We start from the raw sequence: 18887 nt of genomic DNA on the forward strand, positions 1-18887 counted from the left end.
ATTAAAGGTGAAGAGATGGCAAGACAAAAATACAGTTCTTAGCATTGGCTTCATTTGTGGCCTATAGTACATCTTGAAGTCAGAAAGTTTATTAAAAATTATTCTTGAACATAAACCAGTTTTTATACACAAGATAAGTTTAAGATTTTTTTCTTATTAATGATTTAGTAAAGCAGTGAACTGTTTTTCAACTATATGCTCCTTCTATATATAGAAGAGCAGTCTATAGTTTATTAGAAAGGGTAACAAATATATGCAATTTTTAAAAATACTTGGCCAAAGAGATACCATTTGACTACGGTATGCAGTGCTATATCCACTGGAAAACAAACAAATTACAGAAAACCAAACAGAATACCAAACAGACCAATAACAGAAAACCAAAATTATCTAAGAAGCAAAGACCATCAATGAACATATTTGTTAAAAAAATAAACCATGGTATGTTGCTTAATTTAAGTTTTATTGATGGAAATGTGAATATAACCATGGCATATCACAAAAACAATTCATAACATTTCATTAAAAGCAGTTCATTAAAAACATTTGCAATCATCTATAACTCATACAGTGAATATTTGAATCTTTGTATCTTAAATCAAAACATTCCTCTAGAAGCCTATTGTAGATGGTTACTAAAAACCCAATATCAAATCTTACAATAAAAAAAAAATGCAGAAATACCTACTGTTCTGAGGTATCTCATGCAGTTATAGTTCAAGAAGTGCTGACTATTTTCTCTCAGGAAAATAAACATTCCCATTTGGTGAAAAGGTATCCCCCAAAAAACAGAGGGGCATTTCCCGATGGCTAATTATTGCCTAAAACTCAAATGAATGCAGATGTTTATTGTTAATAAATTCTTTTAAAAAAATATGCTCTCCAGTCACAAGACATTTAATTAATTTCAATGTGCATACCTGAGGAGCTATGTTGTCTACATTCAGTTTTCCTGGAAGCAAAACTAAAAGAAAACAAGTCAACACAGTACATTTTAGCTGAACTGTTTGTTTTCTTTAAATCATTCTTCCCTTCCAAAGAACTTGTACTCCAACTGACAAAGTTTTAAAAGAACGCCATATGTCTTTTATTTCTCTCTCATGTCTTCATTGCTTGGATCTGATCTGTTAAAAAAAAATACAAACAGTCTTAACACAAAATAAATTTTCGCTGCATTTTGCTTTTTTGAAAACACAGCCCAGTATTGTCCAGGTTTCAGAACTACACCAAGAGATGTTTTGGTGTAGTTACAAGAATAGGAGACAATGCAATTAAGAGTTGTTTCAACTAGCACTCTCATCTACTTCTGAAATTCCTCCACAGTTATTTCCCCCCAAGTGTTGCTAATTAAACAGGAAGACTCATCCACATAATTCATTTTTTATTTCTTTTTTGGGCTCACAAGGTAACTTTGATGAGAACGAGGTCTGGAAGTTTACTACATGACGTAGGCGCTTCAATTCCTTCTACACATTTCAGCCTCCACATAACTGAACATGAATTAACTCTCCAATAGCAAAGGAAATAGGATTTTTTTTGAGTAACTCCCACAAAACTTCTTTGCTCTCAGTAGTCACAATTCTCCACACTGCTCCCTGACTGACTGCCACATCTCAATTAACTTCAAACATTTCCTTATTAGCATAAACGTACTGCATCCTCATTAGAAAATGTGGAAATCAACACAATTTCCCCTAGCATTAGGGAACGTGAGTTGGGTTTAGACTGTTGTAAGGCAGATTAGATTTACCCTACTGATGACATGTTGCTGCAATAGTAACCCCATTACAAAACAGGGCAACGTGCAAACTCAGATACTGCTGGGGGAAAAAGGCAAAACTTTCTGCCTCGAACACCCCTAACCTGAGAACTGCCTGTAAGGGGTCTCCAAAAAGGTAACTAAGGAAAGCTATTATCAAAGAAAACTGTACATTCAGTAACCAGGTGTCATTTCCTCCATGAATTTTATGGCATCCACAGGCTGTGATTTAGGGACCACTCTAACTTCAGAGTTGTTCCAAATATTTCCATCTAGTACTGGATGATGTGGAGAATCACAGGAAAAAATTATTCTTATCAAAGTCTGTTAAAATTATAACTGCCAAAATCCACATGCTTAGGCAGCAACCCAGTTTAAGCCAAATCCCTCTTAAGGTTTTGGGGACACTGAAGCAGGGAGTTAAAGGAAATTTGAAGATAAAGCCCATCCATGAAAAATTTCAGCTCAGAAAATCAAGAAGTTTAACAATCCATGAGAAGCGACTAGCTGTGAAGAGCTATGTGAGTGACAGCAGAAGCACCTGCTGACTGTGCTTAAAAATCTATGTAAATAATTTGTCAGAAGATATTTAAACAAGTATTTGGGATCCCTTTAAGTAGCCTGAAGGTATGTAGAAAATCATCAACTCAAAATTTGGATTGAAACTTGGAACGTTCCTCAAAGATAAGCAAAGAACCTGGAAATCACAGGAAAATAATGCAAAAATCAGACCTATGCCTGAAATTAGCAAAAAGTATATGGTTTCAAATCTGCTTCTACGATAATAGGATACAGCATTGAAAGAACTCAGTAGCAAGACGTTGGTTCTCCACCACAGAACTCTTCTAGATGCTGGAGGATGCATCACTGCTCTTCTGTAGGACACTAAATCTCTTTGTAAAGACTATTTTTGGCTACTATTCCTCTGAAAACATGACCAAATGTTTTTGTATTCTGTAATACCATAGTAAAAGAAACCATCTCTTTATAATTAGCAGAAAGGACTCTAAGAAGAAAGCACAGTCTGGTATCCGTAGATAAACGAAGAGATGTTAAATCAGGGACAGTTGTTGGACGCTGTTTAGTTACATTGTGACGGAAATGAGTGTAGTGTCACTGATTTTGGAACATCACTGACATCTAGCGTCTGCATGGCACAGAACACGCCGGTACAGAGAAACCGTCTCAAAGGTTCAGATTATCCTACGTTACCTAATACATTCACAATGTCAGTAATGCAAATTAGGGAGCTAAAATTAGTTCGAGTCTACCAAAACAATACCACACTTTACTATTCTCTACGTTTAGCAATACGTGGGAGGACAAAAGAGACCAGATCCTTACCAACACACAACAGAAAGATTAAAAGCATCCACACCAAGTTTGGAACTGAAAACATTTATATAGTACATCAGCTAAACTCATCTGATATTTTCTGTGTAGTTCTGAGTATCTGCATATGCTATGACCATAATAATGTCAGTTGTTTTTATTCTGGCTTCAGATTGAAGAAGGTGAATAATCAAAACTAGTGTATCTGTCTGTGAACTTGGGTTACTTTTCTAGCCTGCTTATTAACCATTTCCTGATATTAATTATTATATTAACCATTTCCTGGTATTAATTTCTGTAAAATTGGGACAAGATGGTAAGAATAAATTAAAACCAAACTGAACTACCACAATAATAAATTGAAGTGTAGAAGCTGGTATTTTTATTGTTTATAAGAGCTATACTGTTTGCAAGAGTATACATTAATACTTCATAGTACACACTTTTGTCAGAGAAACTGATATGATCTTTTGTGTATGTTAAGGAGCTAAATGAAAGGCAAATATGAGGCAGAGCATCAGTACTCACTGTGTAATTTGATCTGACAGCAAAAGTAGCCAGAAAGAAAACAAAAGAAATAATAAAGAACAAAACCCTTACAACATGAAAAAGTTTAACAGAATAAAAATAGAGCTTGAGAATTACATATGATATACCTTGGAGCCAATCTACACCTTCTTGTAATCCTTCTCCTTTAAGAGCATCACTGGCACTGAAACAAACAAATCAAATTACAAAAGCATTGTAAAATATTGCAGTTTTATTGGAGTCATCACTATACTTGCAATTTACAGGACTTCAGTTTTCTTCACATGATAAAGGCTGTTTCTCAAATGGTATTTTCTGGAGTATCTTACAAATATGGAAACTATTTTAACTACAGTTTCAAGGCAGAAGAATTGTTCCTAGAACACAACAGGTTCTGGAAGAGCTTCCATATTGTTCTGAGGCACCTTCACTTACATAACTCCCTCTTCAGACTATGCTATAGAAGATGTTTACTACCTACAACAACAGTGATGAATCATAGAATCATTCAGATTGGAAAAGGTCTTTCAGATCACCTGCCATCGTCACACGGTGAAAATGTTGGAATACTGGAGGAAGAAAGTATAGCACCTACACACTTCATTGTAACAGCAACGTGTCTGTGTATATTTAGCTATACTGAGAACAACATAACAGTGTAACTCCTTAAAAGCCCCTCATACTTCAGCTTATGAAAGCTCGTGGAGAAGTGAATCTGGACTGTTACTGTGGTAAGATGTAAAATTATCTTCCAAGGAGCTTTGGAGTCCATCAGTGTAATTTCGCAGACAAAAAGGAGTGACTCCAAAACAACACCTAGGTAATCATGTTTAATATTAAAGGACCTAACATGAAAATTGTAGTTTTCAGCAGCATTTGGCCACTGATTTCACTTTTATTTATAGTACCTGAGGACTTTAATTAGACAAAAATTGAATTCCTATAAAACACTTGTGATAAAAGGAGTTTTCTATCTTTTGACCACCGGCACAAACCCGCTCTTTATATGAAAGCTTACATCTTTCAGAAAGAAAAGACACTAGATCTTACAACTAAAAATCCCTTCAAACTTTACAATGGGTATGGTGTACTGAATTCACACGAGAACAGTTTTTAGACGGCCTTTCAGCAGTAGTTACTAAAGAACCTTCAAAGTGGAAAAAACCCAACGCTCAAGGGTTTATTGTTGATATTCTGACACCTGCAAGACAGACTAACACCAGCATTCTGATAATAACTCTACGCAATTTCCCAACAAAAAATAGTATCAGCTATTCTTCTGATGAGAACATGACTTTCTGATTTCACTACAAGTCCTCCATTTCATTTAACAGCTCCGTTGTAAAAACTTCCAAGATAATCCAAATGCACGCATTGCACATTTTTTCATAGCAAGAATTGTAATATTACTAGTATTTCCACATGTGGCAGCACAGCATTTTATCTGGTTGATTTAATTTAAGTTATATAATACTAAGTGGCATGGTAGAGCTGAAATGTGAATGTAAAAAGTAACAGCAGCAAAAGAGTAGAAAAGGAGAAATTTACCAGATATGCCAGGGTTTGTCTTTGATATTTTCTAATGACAGTAACTGAGATACTTTCACAGATGATATTGCATCCCTGAGGTCCATCTTGTTAGCAAAAAAGAGAACAGGCAGTCGCCGGTGCTTAATATCTAGGCATGAGTAGAAACAGAAATATCATGACATTATGCAACACTTATTAATCTCTGCATGTCATAAGCTATAAACAACACAGGAAGATACTTTGCTCACCTGTAACTGCAATTCTCTCAAGGTTGTATCCTACCGAGACACACACTGTTGGGTCACATGGCCTGTGATGCGTGCTTACAAATGCTGACAAACTCTGGCAGGCTTTGGGATCTTCCACTCCCTCTCACCCTACCTTATACATGCAGTTAAAATTCTAGGTACAAATTGCCAGTGAAGCTGAGGAACGGGAGATCAAACAACTGGCTACAAATTGTACCCATCTCTGCCCAGTGAGGACTGGATGTATAAAATGGCCTTGAAAAATTCTTTGTGTTCATTCATAATGTTTTAGCACCTTGTAGAGCATCCATTACTTCATAAAAATCCATACAACAGGAAAAAAATGTCCATGTCTGGAAACCTCCTATCCTACCTTGACTTGAAGAAGGACTTCTTCAGAAGCTGCTCTCAGCTAGCAGTGGGAACTTTACACCAAACCAAGTGTACTGACAATTTCTGGCATACTGACATATTCAAAAGCATTAAGCCTTGCTGATTATTATAAAATACTAGAGACTCATTAGAAGTAAACAAAAGTACATTCTCTTCACCTTGACACATATAAAACTGTAAAAAAATTGCCAATTTCAAGACTAACTGTGAGAACTTTTCACATTACTTAAACAAAGGTTGAACCACAGAATTATATAAAACCTGGATTTGAGTCTACTGATCAATTGTTGATGGGAGAATAACTTAATCCTCCTCACTTCACCCCAAAAAACTTAATATATAGTCTCTCAAGATCTCATAAAGATCATTTCTCATAGGAAACAAGCTAAGGTTTTCTTTAAAAACTTCAAACGTAATCCAGCTACTTGGGATGTGGGTGGGGGGAAGAACAGAAAATCATGAGTGAGATCATGGAGATCATGAGTACTGACGAAAGCACTGACAATTTTTACAACTATTACCCTATTTGGAGGTATTTTTTCCCTCTGATATCCACTACCACAAACCAAAAGCCTCAAAATACAAGCAGAGAATGACATTAAATCTCCATTTTGATTCCAGAGTTTGACAACTTTTGTGTTTCCCGATTGAAAAGGCTACATTAATCAATACTATAATTAAATGAACCCTGGTATACACAGGTTGTAGGATATGGATACATTAAACCCACAGAAATTAGCTGCCTTCAGGTACACAAATATTCAAATTAGTGAAAGAGTTTTCAGTATTTTTTTAAGCAATTAAAAAGGAGCACAACCTACCTACACAGACTCATAAATGTACACTTAAAGATGAATAAAGTGGTGGTCACTGAAATTTACACTATTTCACACCTTATGACATTGTTTCCTCCTATGAAGTATTCTTGCCCTTCATCTCCCCCATTTTTAAAGTTTAGTGGAACACCAACATTTTCTAGTTGCAAGTACCAGATATCAAATAAGTGTGATGTGTCATTTTATACAAAGAATTTCAAAATTATAGGAATTTCTGTTTATTTGAGAGGCATGTGCTGGAAGTCAAGTGACCCATAAGTCAATATCCAAAACAAGTAATGTATAGACTATCATCTTGTAAAATGCTGCAGAAGTAAGTTTAATTAAAAAAAAAAAAAAGACAAGAGTAATAATTAAATAAGCCATTATTTTTTTAGAGCACATTGTCTAGTAGTGCAACTAAAAATAAATAAAAACAGTCTCAGCTGGTGCAACTTCTAACACCACTAAGGCTTCACATAGTACACATTCTCTTTACTTGACAATCTCAGGCAAAGTCTGTCAAAGCGAGAGAGAATTGTTTTACTGAAGGATTGCTAAGATTTACAGAGACAAGAACTGATTCAAGGTTGTTATTCTACACCCATTTAAACCTTAAGCATCTCCAGGAGGTTCACAGAGGCAGAAATATAGAGGAGAAAGATGAGGAAGAAAAGCAGAACAGTAATACAAATATTGATACATTAAACCAGTTACACATTGATTTAGTTAACAGCTACTTTTATCAAACATTACTAGTGGAAGAACTTTTAAATCTCTTTGGTTCTCTTAACTGTGACTTATCAAAATCTGAAACAAAATAAAATGGGAACACTGTTGCTGCATTAGAGCTGAGCTGCTCCAAAGCAGAAACACAAAACTCCCATTTCCTGGTTCTAGGGGATGTAGAAAGTGGTCATAGCCATGTTTTTTTTCAGAAAGCATAAACGCTTCAACAACTGAACAGTGCTGACCTGTTAGATCAGCATTAATAAATACTAATGCCTAAATAAAAAGACCCACCTAAGCTTGCCTCTCCTCAGTCTTAATTTTTTTGATCTTTTTCTTTCTAAGAAAACAGTAACTTAGTTACAGCACCCTTGGTCCTATTATTTTCCATCTTACAAACAGAATCTTCTTTCATCCCTGTGGTTAATACCTGTTTTGATACAAAGTTCCCTGGCTGTTATATAATACACCTGCAAGCCTGTTGTTCACCTCATCTGCCCCATCTGACCTTTATAAGACTCTTCAGCGTCTGCATTTGAAGTGGCCCATACCTTGAATGTGAAATTATTAGGTTTCAGTCAGCTCACACAACACTCAGCTACAGCATCTTTGTTGATGAACAAATATATTATGTATGATCTTCATGGAAAAAACCATAGTAACATAACAGCTCTGTCATACTACTTTTCTTGGTTAGAAATGCAAGTCAGCTTCTCCTTTCTCACTTTTAGCATAGTAACCCCACAAGTTAGGGCTCTATCAGCTAAAAAAATGAAATTACACAATTACTTCACTTTTAAGTTTCCTGCATGTAGCTTTATAATTTAGTCAGAGCAACTATCTAAAATGCTGAAGGTCATAACTGCACAGTGTTTACAAAAACATTCCAGTAATGTTTGCTATATAGAAGGGTGAAGAAGCAAAGAATTGCCCCATCTCAGAACATCTCAGAAGTGTAATCTCATGTAAAACAAAACAAAACCAAACCTCTAAATTCTGCCACCTGACCATGAATTCTTTCATATCCTCTTTTATCCCCTATATCTTTTTATAGGCAATTGAAACTGACTAGTATAATTATTCTTCCTTATTCCTGCCTAAAGGATAACAATAATAATAACAAAGATTAAAAAAAGAAATTAAAAGTTACATTAAAGGAATTAGCTGTCTTTGTGAAAAAAATCCAGAGATACACATTTTTGTATGTTTTTGTCATCACATACAGGCTCTCCAGCCTTTAAAGAATCAAAGTCTAAACAATACAACTTTTGACCTCGCGATTAGCTTGTAAATGTGAATAGGTATAAAAGAAAATCCCAGACTTTTTTGAAAAATTTTGTTGTTCCAGTACTCATGAATCCTCAAATAATTGCCAAGTACTCAGAATGCAGAATGTGTCAGATAAGGGCTCTTCTTAAAACAACAGAACAAATACGGAGACATAAGAGGGGAAAAAAGCCTCCTCACCTGGATGATTCAGAAGGGTGTCAAGTTCTTCTTTGGCCACGACCATTCTTAATTTGTCACTGCTATCTATGACAAAAATAATGGCTTGGCCCTCTCTGTAGAACATAAAAAGAGCAAAGAGGTAAATTATAGATTCTCTTCACATGTGACTAAGAAAACGCTTCAAAAGAAACACCAACAAAAGCAAACAAACATGATTTTTTTCCCACTAATTTTGTAATTTACCATTAACATTTGAATCTACTCTTATTTCTGAAATTTAATCTTTTGGTAGCTTGCAAAATTTCAAAAATCTCAAACCAAATTTTTGTATAAATTTTTAATTTCTTCACTAAGGACTTTTATTTATGGAAAGGCCAATTACCTTTTTAGAAAAAGACTGTGTGTCCACAGCTGTTTAACAACTAGACATATGCAGATTCACTTAACTTTTACAAAAGCATGTATAAACAAGATCTTTCCTTTGTTTAGAATAATAGGTAAAGACTTGCAACTATATCAAACCATTAAGGCATTTTGATGGCAAAACGACCACAGTCACAACATATATATGACTATTCAATTCATTATTTCGGGATATTACTAATATTTTATGACATTATGTTCCATTTATTGAAATTTCTTTGAAAGCAAAACGAAATCTGATCAATTCAGGTGAACAGCTATAAACACCTACAAAAAGGGATTTTTAATTTACATTTTAATGTAATATTCACTTCTTCACTGTACATTTTGCTGAGACGACTACGGATACATTTTTCACCTATCTGCCCTTGTGGTTTGGTAAGAAACAGTTCTAGATCTACTGAAGAACTGAAACAACTTTACCAGCCTAAGATTGTATGAGAAGGTTCATTCTTTTCTGGAGTACAAAAGAACTTCAACAGCAAATAAAGCTTTTCCACATAACATCTGAAAATGCCCAAGTAGAAATCAGAGTCCTAGGATGGATTTACTATCAAAAATTAACTTCACAAGCAAGTAACGTTAATCAGGATACAACATGAGTTTATACGACTTTATGTTTATTTAAGACATTGAGGACATCCTAGAAGATAGTTTCAAGTCAAAGAGAAGGGCAAGTTCCAAGTAACCCAAACAACTACTTAAGACTCTTGATCAGATTTGACTGCTATTTTGAAATTCTTGCAAAATTAAGTCTTGCTTAAATTTATTAACTAAACAATATATTAAGATTATTTCTATAAGTTAAAAATAATAAATATGTGACTACTGCTCTGTATCAGGAACAGAGGTGGATACAAGTGCATGTTACGCTCTTGGCGTTACCTAAGAAACTCCCTTACTATTAAGATGAAAAAATCTGTTCAGGCCACAAAAAGGATGAGTTACTGCATTAAATACATCAGTCAGGAAAAATATTTGCTTATGAAGCACTAAGCTAGCATTTTGAGAGCAGCCTAAGGGCAGTTATTGAAATCCAAAAGATTTGGGAGACATACATCTAACGCACAATGAAAATCTCCTACCCACACAACAAGTTTTCAAATTGCTAACACATGTTTTGTACAGAAGTGAGAGGGATTATTTAACTAATCCTTAGTTAAACAATACTTTAAGGTCTATCACATCAACTTAATATTTAATCAACACTATAATATTATTTTTTTTTTCCCATTCTATTTCTTCAAGCTATTTCTGTGTGGTTTACTGTTGTTCACCTTATTTAGATCAGCATCAAGTGTTGCAGAATAACAATGAGACAATATAAATTATGATTTAAGACTCATTAGAAGCTGCAAAATCAGAAAATGGTGTCTATTACCAGTAAGGCAATACCATAGTGTTATAAAGTACAGTGGATATCTTGCTTAATAAATGACAGCTAAGAATTCTCTGAGGTTCTCAGTTACATGTGCCTCATTTGTTAATTTCTCTGATCTCTAAAAAACTCTCTTTTGGATCTTATGGCATTTACCTACAGAACAGAAAAACAGGAAACCTAAGTTATCTTAGTGATTTATTTCAGGATTAGTTTTCAGGTTTCAACATTTAAATCCCATTTCTAGTACGCTCCCTCAAATGCTGAGTCAACTAGATATCCCCAAAAGCATGCTGACTAACAGCATACAAAGATCTTCAGTTTTCAGAACAGGAAGAAAAGTTCTGGTTATCCAGAATGACCTTCTGTCAAACACCAGGAATAAGTCTCCTCCAAATCATTCTAACCACTAGATATAATCATACTTCTGTTTAAACAATCTACACAACAGCTAATATAAACAGTAATGCTTTAAAATAAATGATAGGCTTACTTGTAGTAATGTTCCCAGAGGTCTCTGTATTTCCCTTGACCTGACATATCAAACACTGTGAAAGACAAACTGCAAAGAAATTAAGTGTATGAGGCACAGAAACAAAGAACAAGACCAAACCCAAACTATTTTCTCTGCTACTCTAACAGAAAAAAAACCAGAACAATTTGAATCTTTATCAACCGAGAAAAGATTCCCAAAGGAACTCTGGCTACTCTATCTGCCTTCAAACTATCCTATGCAGTTTTGTGGTCTTACAGAAATATTTCACAATGGATACGTGTTTGTTTATTCTCTGAATAAAACAACTAAACCAATTATTAAAAGTTACACCAAACACAAAATAAGCTCCTATACAGCCTCTCTTTTTATCACTTTAGTATCAAAGATTGTTTATAATGCTGAGTAAATGAAATTCAGATGAGTCCTGAATTAAAATCTGCAGCCTGTCTTAAATTCTGTCTCTAGACAGGCACTAGTACCGTCCAAAAGCTTCTGTATACAAAATAAAAGGCTTTTTAAAAGAACTAGACTAGCTAGACTAGAACTAGACTAGACTAGCTCCTCTGCTGTGTACGAAGTTATTATGTTATTATCAACCTGTAAACATTTTGATGACAATATGAGATTAATGAGGTATTGGGTGGGTTGTGGGTTTGTTTGGGTTTTTTTGAGAGTTTTTTATTCATTCTAGATGGTGTATTTGCAGGTCATCTCTCCTATTACAGGATAAGAATAAAGGAAAGCAATAGAAATCAATTTATGTTCTCACACAGCCAAATCCCAAAGCTGTCTTATGTGCTTTACTGAGACAGAATACGGTTGTTGAGTCTCCTATAAACGTATGAAACTTATTAGTCCCACACATCAGCTCAAGGAATAAACAATTTTCTTGCAGATCTGTCATCCAGTGGGGCACACTGCTTGGTTTGAAGATTAATTGCACCCATTAAAAATACACTGTGAAGGACACAGAAAAATAAAATAGTAGCTAATGTTACCTTCTTGAGGTATCTTTGTCTCATGACATTCCTTTTCTAAATCTTAGCCTTCATTGAACTAATGATTTCTTCCTCCTTTTCCTGACCTTTGTCCCTGCCATCTTTAAATTGCTAACACCGTAGACACCATTTTTCATTTAATGAGATTAGACTGCAATCTCTTCAGAGTCCCTTCAGTGAGAGTGCTTAATAGAATATAGGTTACTATCTAAGGAACTGTCTCTCCTCAAGTCTGTAACTGTGCCCTATTCCAAAATTCTTAACAGAGAGAACTCAGATTGTTTATAATCACTATTGCAATTTTTTTTTCTTGGCTACATACATACACAGTGTTATAGCAGCACAAAATACACAGTATAATCTAACACTGCCAGTCCTGGATCATGATTAGGGCTCCTCTTTACTATGACATTTCAGCTGCATGTTATGCCATTATACTACCACACATTATACTCAGTTACATCCCACTGAAAGGGGTAATTAAGTCCAACCATCGTATATTAATTATATTAATAATTAATTAATTGTATATTAATGACTCCCCCTAAATAGAGAAAATGAAAGTAACTACTACCTTGATGTCTTGAATTTCTCTATACTGAATCCTATTGTTGGAACGATGTCCTGAGTTTGAGCCTTTAAGGGAAAAAAAATACACTTTTTATGATCAAGTTAGGAAATTTAAATATTGAAATATAGTTGAAACACAAATATACAGATACTTTATATTTAAAAAGTTCTCAGAATGGTTCAGTAATTAGTTCTGCTTTCTCAGAAATACAATGAATGGTATTGGACACTGAAGACATTTTAGCCTGAGGAGTGACATTCCACCCTTTCCATTAGTCTGTGAGTACACATATGTCTGGGTATTACAGATGAAATAAATAGTAGATAGGTTAATATGGAAGATAGCAGCTTAAAGATTATAACTGAGGTCAAAGTTCACAATATTTGCGCCCTTTGGAAATTAGAGTGCCAGCTCAAACAAGTGTGCACAATACCCCAAAGCTTCTTGGTTAGAAGAGGGTATACTTCTATCAAGATATTAGACTGGCCATACTCCCAGCTTCTATCCACAGGCTGGAAGAGTCTATTTGACATCAGGAATTATACAGTGGATGTTACACAGTGGCCTAACCGTAGTTCTATTCAAACTACTAGAACACTGGAAGAACTTATCATTTACCACAGAGGAATGGCCAAAACATAAAGCATTATTAATAGATATGTCCGATAGCCAGGTTTACTGCTGAGCTAGCCAAGGAACTTACCAGCTAAGTCAGTACAACAGAATAGTTCATTTAAGAAGCATGATACTGAGGAGGGTGAAAGATCACATTCCTTAGATTACAGAGCTACCTGAGAAAGTGACATGCAATCCTTTTACAGACTCTTTTGCGAGCTCCTCATTAAAAACACTACCTGTAAGTAGTTGACTCTTTGCATATAGCTGAAGCAAGCTTGGCTTTTTCACCTGCATTATCAAAATGGCATTCAAACATCGGGAACAGTTTAATCAACAGTTCCAGTTACCAAGGAAAAAAATTATGCAAAGTAGAAGCGGGGTTATTTCTTTAGCATTTATTTCCAGTGCATTTATCAGGTCCAGAAAAAACAACAGCAAACAGATGGAGAAACATCTGTATTTGCCAGACACCTCATGCATTGCTCCTAGGGCAAAGTGGCAGTTCTTAAGAAGACTGGGTTGATCCAGAGCTCAAAGTCATCTGTCCATTGAACTTACTAAAAATAAACAAGTTCATCAAGTCTGATCTAATGACATTTGTTGCACATTAGAGAATGTCATGTCTTGCAAGGATAGGACTTATGTAAGTTGTATGTAAAGCTACCTTCCTAAAGCATCACACTAAATTACAACATCCAGAAGTAAATTCTCATTACATGAATTTAGAGTAAAACAAACAAATTCTATTTTATTCTACTTCTGTAATCCCCTTGGGACTTTCTCTAATATCTGTTATTGTGATAAATCTTGAAATCTGTGTTCAACTCCAGTTAAGAATCCTTTACTGCTTAAGGCATGACATAAAAATCCTGCTATAGTAAAGGTACCAAAAATTACATAAATATCTAATTTGCTTGGTAAAAATGGTAGAATTTTCCCCAAAATGACCGGCAGCAGGTAGTAAGCAGTTTAGAGTCTTTGTTTATAAATCTCTTTAATTTTCAGTGGAGGAATAATTGGCAGGAATGAAAGAGTAGCACACTCTTTATCATGTTAGATTTTCTAAACAACATCCAGTGGTAGTCTGCAAGAAAAGTTCAATGGAAATAGAACAAGAAAAGCTGTGTCCTGATGTAAACAACAGAAATCACAGTTTGCTGGCTGCATATAACCAAGATGCACAAGTCTCTCACTTTGAACACACCTACCAAAATTTATCTATCGCTATTCCATAAACGTACCTAGAAACAAGGTAATCCTACTTTATATTTTTCTCAGAATGCTATGCACTTATAGTTGCCTGAAACATTTTCATTGGATAAATGAACTGCAAGTATAAGGTACTACTTATCCTGAAAGGTATTCTGCTTTAAAAATGTGGAAGTCACCATTAAGTATGCATCTTCACATTATTTCCTAATTTTTTACTTATTATATACTTATTTATGAGGAAGGTACTAAAATAAACATAATAAACGTAGCCAAGTACAAATTGTTACACAACTGTATTAATCCCAAGTTTTCGACACATTACTCCTAACTGCAATCCTGTAGCAATTGTTTAAGTGACTTATTTCAGATCCTGATTTCAGCCACCATAAACCCTTCTTCACTGGGCAATCTTAGAAAAAACATGCCACATTAACAGTGCTGTTTTGTGAAATGTTTTCATACTATACACGTGGATGCTTACTTTAGTTTGTTGGAAACTCTTAAAATATGTTTCTTCGTTGCACTAAATCAAAAAGCTCTTCCCATCTTTTCCACAGTCACATTTCGTATAACAGCATGCAAGAACAGTTTAAACAAACATTGCAGTGAAAACATTAACAGTAAACTAAGTAAGCTACTTACATTTGAAGGTTTAAGTTTATTTATGATTGTTGTTTTGCCGCTATTGTCCAAGCCAAGGCACAAAACATGAACCTCCTTTTTCTTCAGTCCAAGCCATCCCGCGAGCTTGTCAAACAATCCCATAATTCTGGCTCAAATGCACAGGGATCACCTGTTGTTCAGAAAATCAGAGAAGGAAATAGCTATTGGGAAGCTGTTACACAGACAGCAGCAGCACTAGCACTGTAAGTGGGCATGTGGCTAAGCAGACCTTAAAACTTTTAAAAGGGCAGTGTGAATAAGACACTGTGCAAACACCGCCACAGCAGGTTTGCTTGGTATACTAAGCAAATGGAGTGTAAGCTGATTACAGTGAAGAGGCCTTGATACAAAAGTAGATTGGCTGTTTATAGCCCTGTCTGTGTAACGCAATGTCCTTGATTCTCTGGATAGCAATATTGCCATCTTTTTGGTCAGTCTGAATAGGAGTACAACTGCAATATTTCCTTACCTTCCACCAAACTGAAAAAAAACCCAAAAAGACCATTACATTTTACTTCAAATTGTCAGTAATTCAGTCAGTTGTCATAATTTATGACAAAGAAAAGACTACTTCCGTTCTTCAGCACCTGCTATATAATTCACTGAACGCTGAAGTAAATAAAGTCCTTTCTGTCAATTCAATTCAAAGTCTAACTATAGTAGGCTTGTTGATATTAATATGTATAAATTAGGAACTCATTCACTACAAATCAAAACTGATTACAATAGATCCATCAGTTAAGAAGCCAGACATCGCAACATTCACCCACGTCAGGTATATGCCAAACTCCTACTCCTGCCCAGACACTGACTGAAGTTAACCTGGCAGCAGCATATTCGAAGGAGCTCACATTCCCTTGTGGTACCTGGCTGAACATATGTTTTATAAAGATAACCCTTGTCTATCTTGAGTGAATTCCACTAAGATTAATTTCAGCAATTAGCTGAAATACTTACAATGCATCAAATAATAAAGCACTTAACTAGTGACAAATTTTGTGGAGTGGTGAAAGCTGTGTTTTCTCTTAATAAAGAAAAAGCACACAGCACTGCACAACTCGGATTGCAATCTTAATTACCACAGAAAATCGTGGCAGGATGAGAAAGGAAAAAACCATCAATTGTTAGTACTTGTTTTCACTTCTTCACTACCTGACTACAAAATTATTAATAACTACTTTTTAATCATTTTTAAAGAATTGAATTTAATAAAGTCACATAAGCCATCATCCTTGTTTACAGTCTGGGTTTTTTTTTCTTTTTTAATACATTAAAGCTTTATCTAAGTGCATTTTGATTCAAGACTGCTAGTGATCTACAGAGTGGCTATGTGAAAAACAGCTACACACCTTTTTAGCTACAGACCAGATTATACAAGTCCAACATTAGTTACAGCAATTCCCTCCAAGAAGAAAAACCATAATGACTTTTCTTCTAACTCCCCTTTGTTTTATGTGCCACTCCTTTTTAAATATACATACAACTTTGAAAACAGATTAAGGCTTACTCTTTATTATCAAATTAACCTGACAAAACCCTGCTCCAAAACACATTTTTTTTAGTCCAATTTGAGAGCCTTATATTCTAGACAATAAGGTCCAAAACAATACCTTACAGGTACTCTTGAAATGGAAGAGGAGAAAATGCAAGCACTTCAAAGACACTTCTAAGGCTTCACTTTTAAACCCAAAAGCCTAAGTACACATTCTTTGGCAAAAGTTCCTAGCAACATTTTAACTATCTTTCTCTAGCAGCTTCTCATAACAGTTGGCGAAGTAATTATTTAAGAACACAACAGAAAAATACACCCTTGACTTCTTGCCCTACCCTTTTCTTCCCATTCTTTTTTCTTGTGTGTGAAGAGTTAGAGGTGGCACAAGTTTCTTTTTTTGCCAGCTGATATGCAGCCTACAATGCTATGTAGCATACAGCCGGACATATCCTAAAATTATTTCAGGTAGTTTGGTCTAGGAATTTACCAAACTCCATAAACCTTTATCAAGAACTGTAAGCCTGAGTCATCTGTGATTCACATTTGTGACTAACCAGACTGCAAAACTCCTGAAGACAAAGCACTTAAGAGCATTTCGATTGTGCTTGCAGCTGGGAAGCGAAGCCAGGTGAGCTCTGCAGCCAATGCCCCGATGGATGCCCTGGCCAGCACAGCCACTTCTCTCGGGGGGCTGCCAAGACAGAGCAACCCGCGACTCCAATACGGAGCGTGTGATACTCGTCATGGTTTTGAGAAGGTGATCGGAGCAAATGGCCAGTGGAGGTCACTTCCAAACTAAACGACAGTAAAAGTCCATTTAATTCAGGCGGACTACTCAAATGTTAAGGCCGAGATACCCAAGGCTGCCCAAGCCACAGGAGTCTCTTTCAGATTAACACTTAAAACTCCAGCTACAGATGGTTTGGTTTTGCTCTTTTCCGCGGGACCTCCGACTCCCACCGTGAGCCACGGCCTGCAAGTGCCTGGGACAGAGCCAAGAAGCGCAGTAAACTGCGATCAGGATTTCGTGATTTCCCTATACCCAGAAAGGTTCTAACTAAAGGATAAGATTCCCTCATAAGGACATTATGAGCCATTAAAAGAAAAGCAAGTAGCATAAATCTCATGAATCAGATCCCGGAAGCCTCTGGGGGGCCGAGATCGAGCTCAAGCTTCTCCCAGACGCCAGGACGGGGCTTCCTTTCCCGTCGCCGAGTCCCCATCACAGCAGCACCCATCGCAGCGGGCGCTCCTGCCCCGAGCCTGCGCCACGCAGGGCCGCCCCTGACTGCCGCGGCAACCGGCAGCGAGTACGAGTCCCCTCGCCCAGAGCGGGTCAGGGGTCCCCTATAGGAGCCCAAGCCGCACTTCGCGGCACCGCCTCGCGCGTTCCCCGCCGCCCGCAGCCGCAGCACCGACCTCGGCCCGCGAGCTGTCGGCAGGCCCCGGCCCCGGCCGCCGCCGCCTCCGCCGTTGCCCGGGAAACCACCGCCCCGCCCACCACTCCCTTCCCCGGCGAGGCCTCGCCCTCCCCTGAGGCTCCGCCCTTTCCGGCCAGCACCGGGGCCGGTGTCTGGGGTGGGGGGCGTTACCACGCCCTTGGGCAGCAAGGGATGTAAGGTGTGTAGGGGCCTCGCCTAGCGTCTGGCCGAGGCTGCCCTCTCGGGAGCTTCGTCATCTTCGGCCCGCTTTGCGTGTTGCCGTGTCAGCAGTGTCCTGGGCGCCTGTTGCCTACACGGGGCGGACGTCGCACACTGATCACACGTACGAACCGCAGCTGTTTCATCCTCTCTCGGTTTTGTTCTGACCCCCACGCCGCTGTCTCGCACAGAGACATCCTCAGAGAAATCCTCTTCGGAATTAAAATTAATGTAGGAAGAAAAGCTTCATACCATTAGAGGTGTTCACAGCAGCTCCCGTTCTTCAGCAGGCAGTTTGATGGAGTACGGTGTTCAGGGAAAATTGTAAATCCACTTGGGTGATTGCAGCAACTGGGGTTTGGGAAGAAGTCAACTTATTTAGGCCAGGCACGGTGCCTAGAAATACACTTTGATAATTTTTTATGTGTAGCACAGTCCAGTCAGACTAGTTCTGAGTGGTCTGCTGTGCACACTTAATTTAATCATTTAAAATGAGCTCCAAACAGGAGTACATATAAACCAAAACTCTTACATTTAGCTGCCAAAATTGTTCTCAATTCTGTAAAAGTGAATGCTGAGAATCGCTATGTGCTGCTTTTACCAAATGCAGTTA

At 36.9% G+C, this 18887-nt stretch overlaps 1 protein-coding gene across 1 annotated transcript; it reads right to left on the bottom strand.

Moving 5' to 3' along the window:
* Positions 1-496: 496 nt before the first annotated feature.
* On the bottom strand, positions 497-18101 carry ARL6 (ADP ribosylation factor like GTPase 6). The gene is made up of 8 exons (XM_061988684.1): positions 18054-18101; positions 15122-15272; positions 12653-12714; positions 11078-11146; positions 8802-8896; positions 5168-5297; positions 3748-3803; positions 497-1124 (listed from the first exon to the last, which is right to left on the bottom strand). The coding sequence occupies exons 2-8, from the start codon at positions 15242-15244 to the stop codon at positions 1099-1101; spliced, it is 561 nt and encodes a 186-aa protein (XP_061844668.1). The 5' UTR covers positions 15245-15272; positions 18054-18101; the 3' UTR covers positions 497-1098.
* Positions 18102-18887: the final 786 nt, after the last annotated feature.

The sequence above is a fragment of the Colius striatus genome, chromosome 1 (assembly GCF_028858725.1).
Source record: "Colius striatus isolate bColStr4 chromosome 1, bColStr4.1.hap1, whole genome shotgun sequence".
In the NCBI taxonomy this organism is placed as follows: domain Eukaryota; kingdom Metazoa; phylum Chordata; class Aves; order Coliiformes; family Coliidae; genus Colius; species Colius striatus.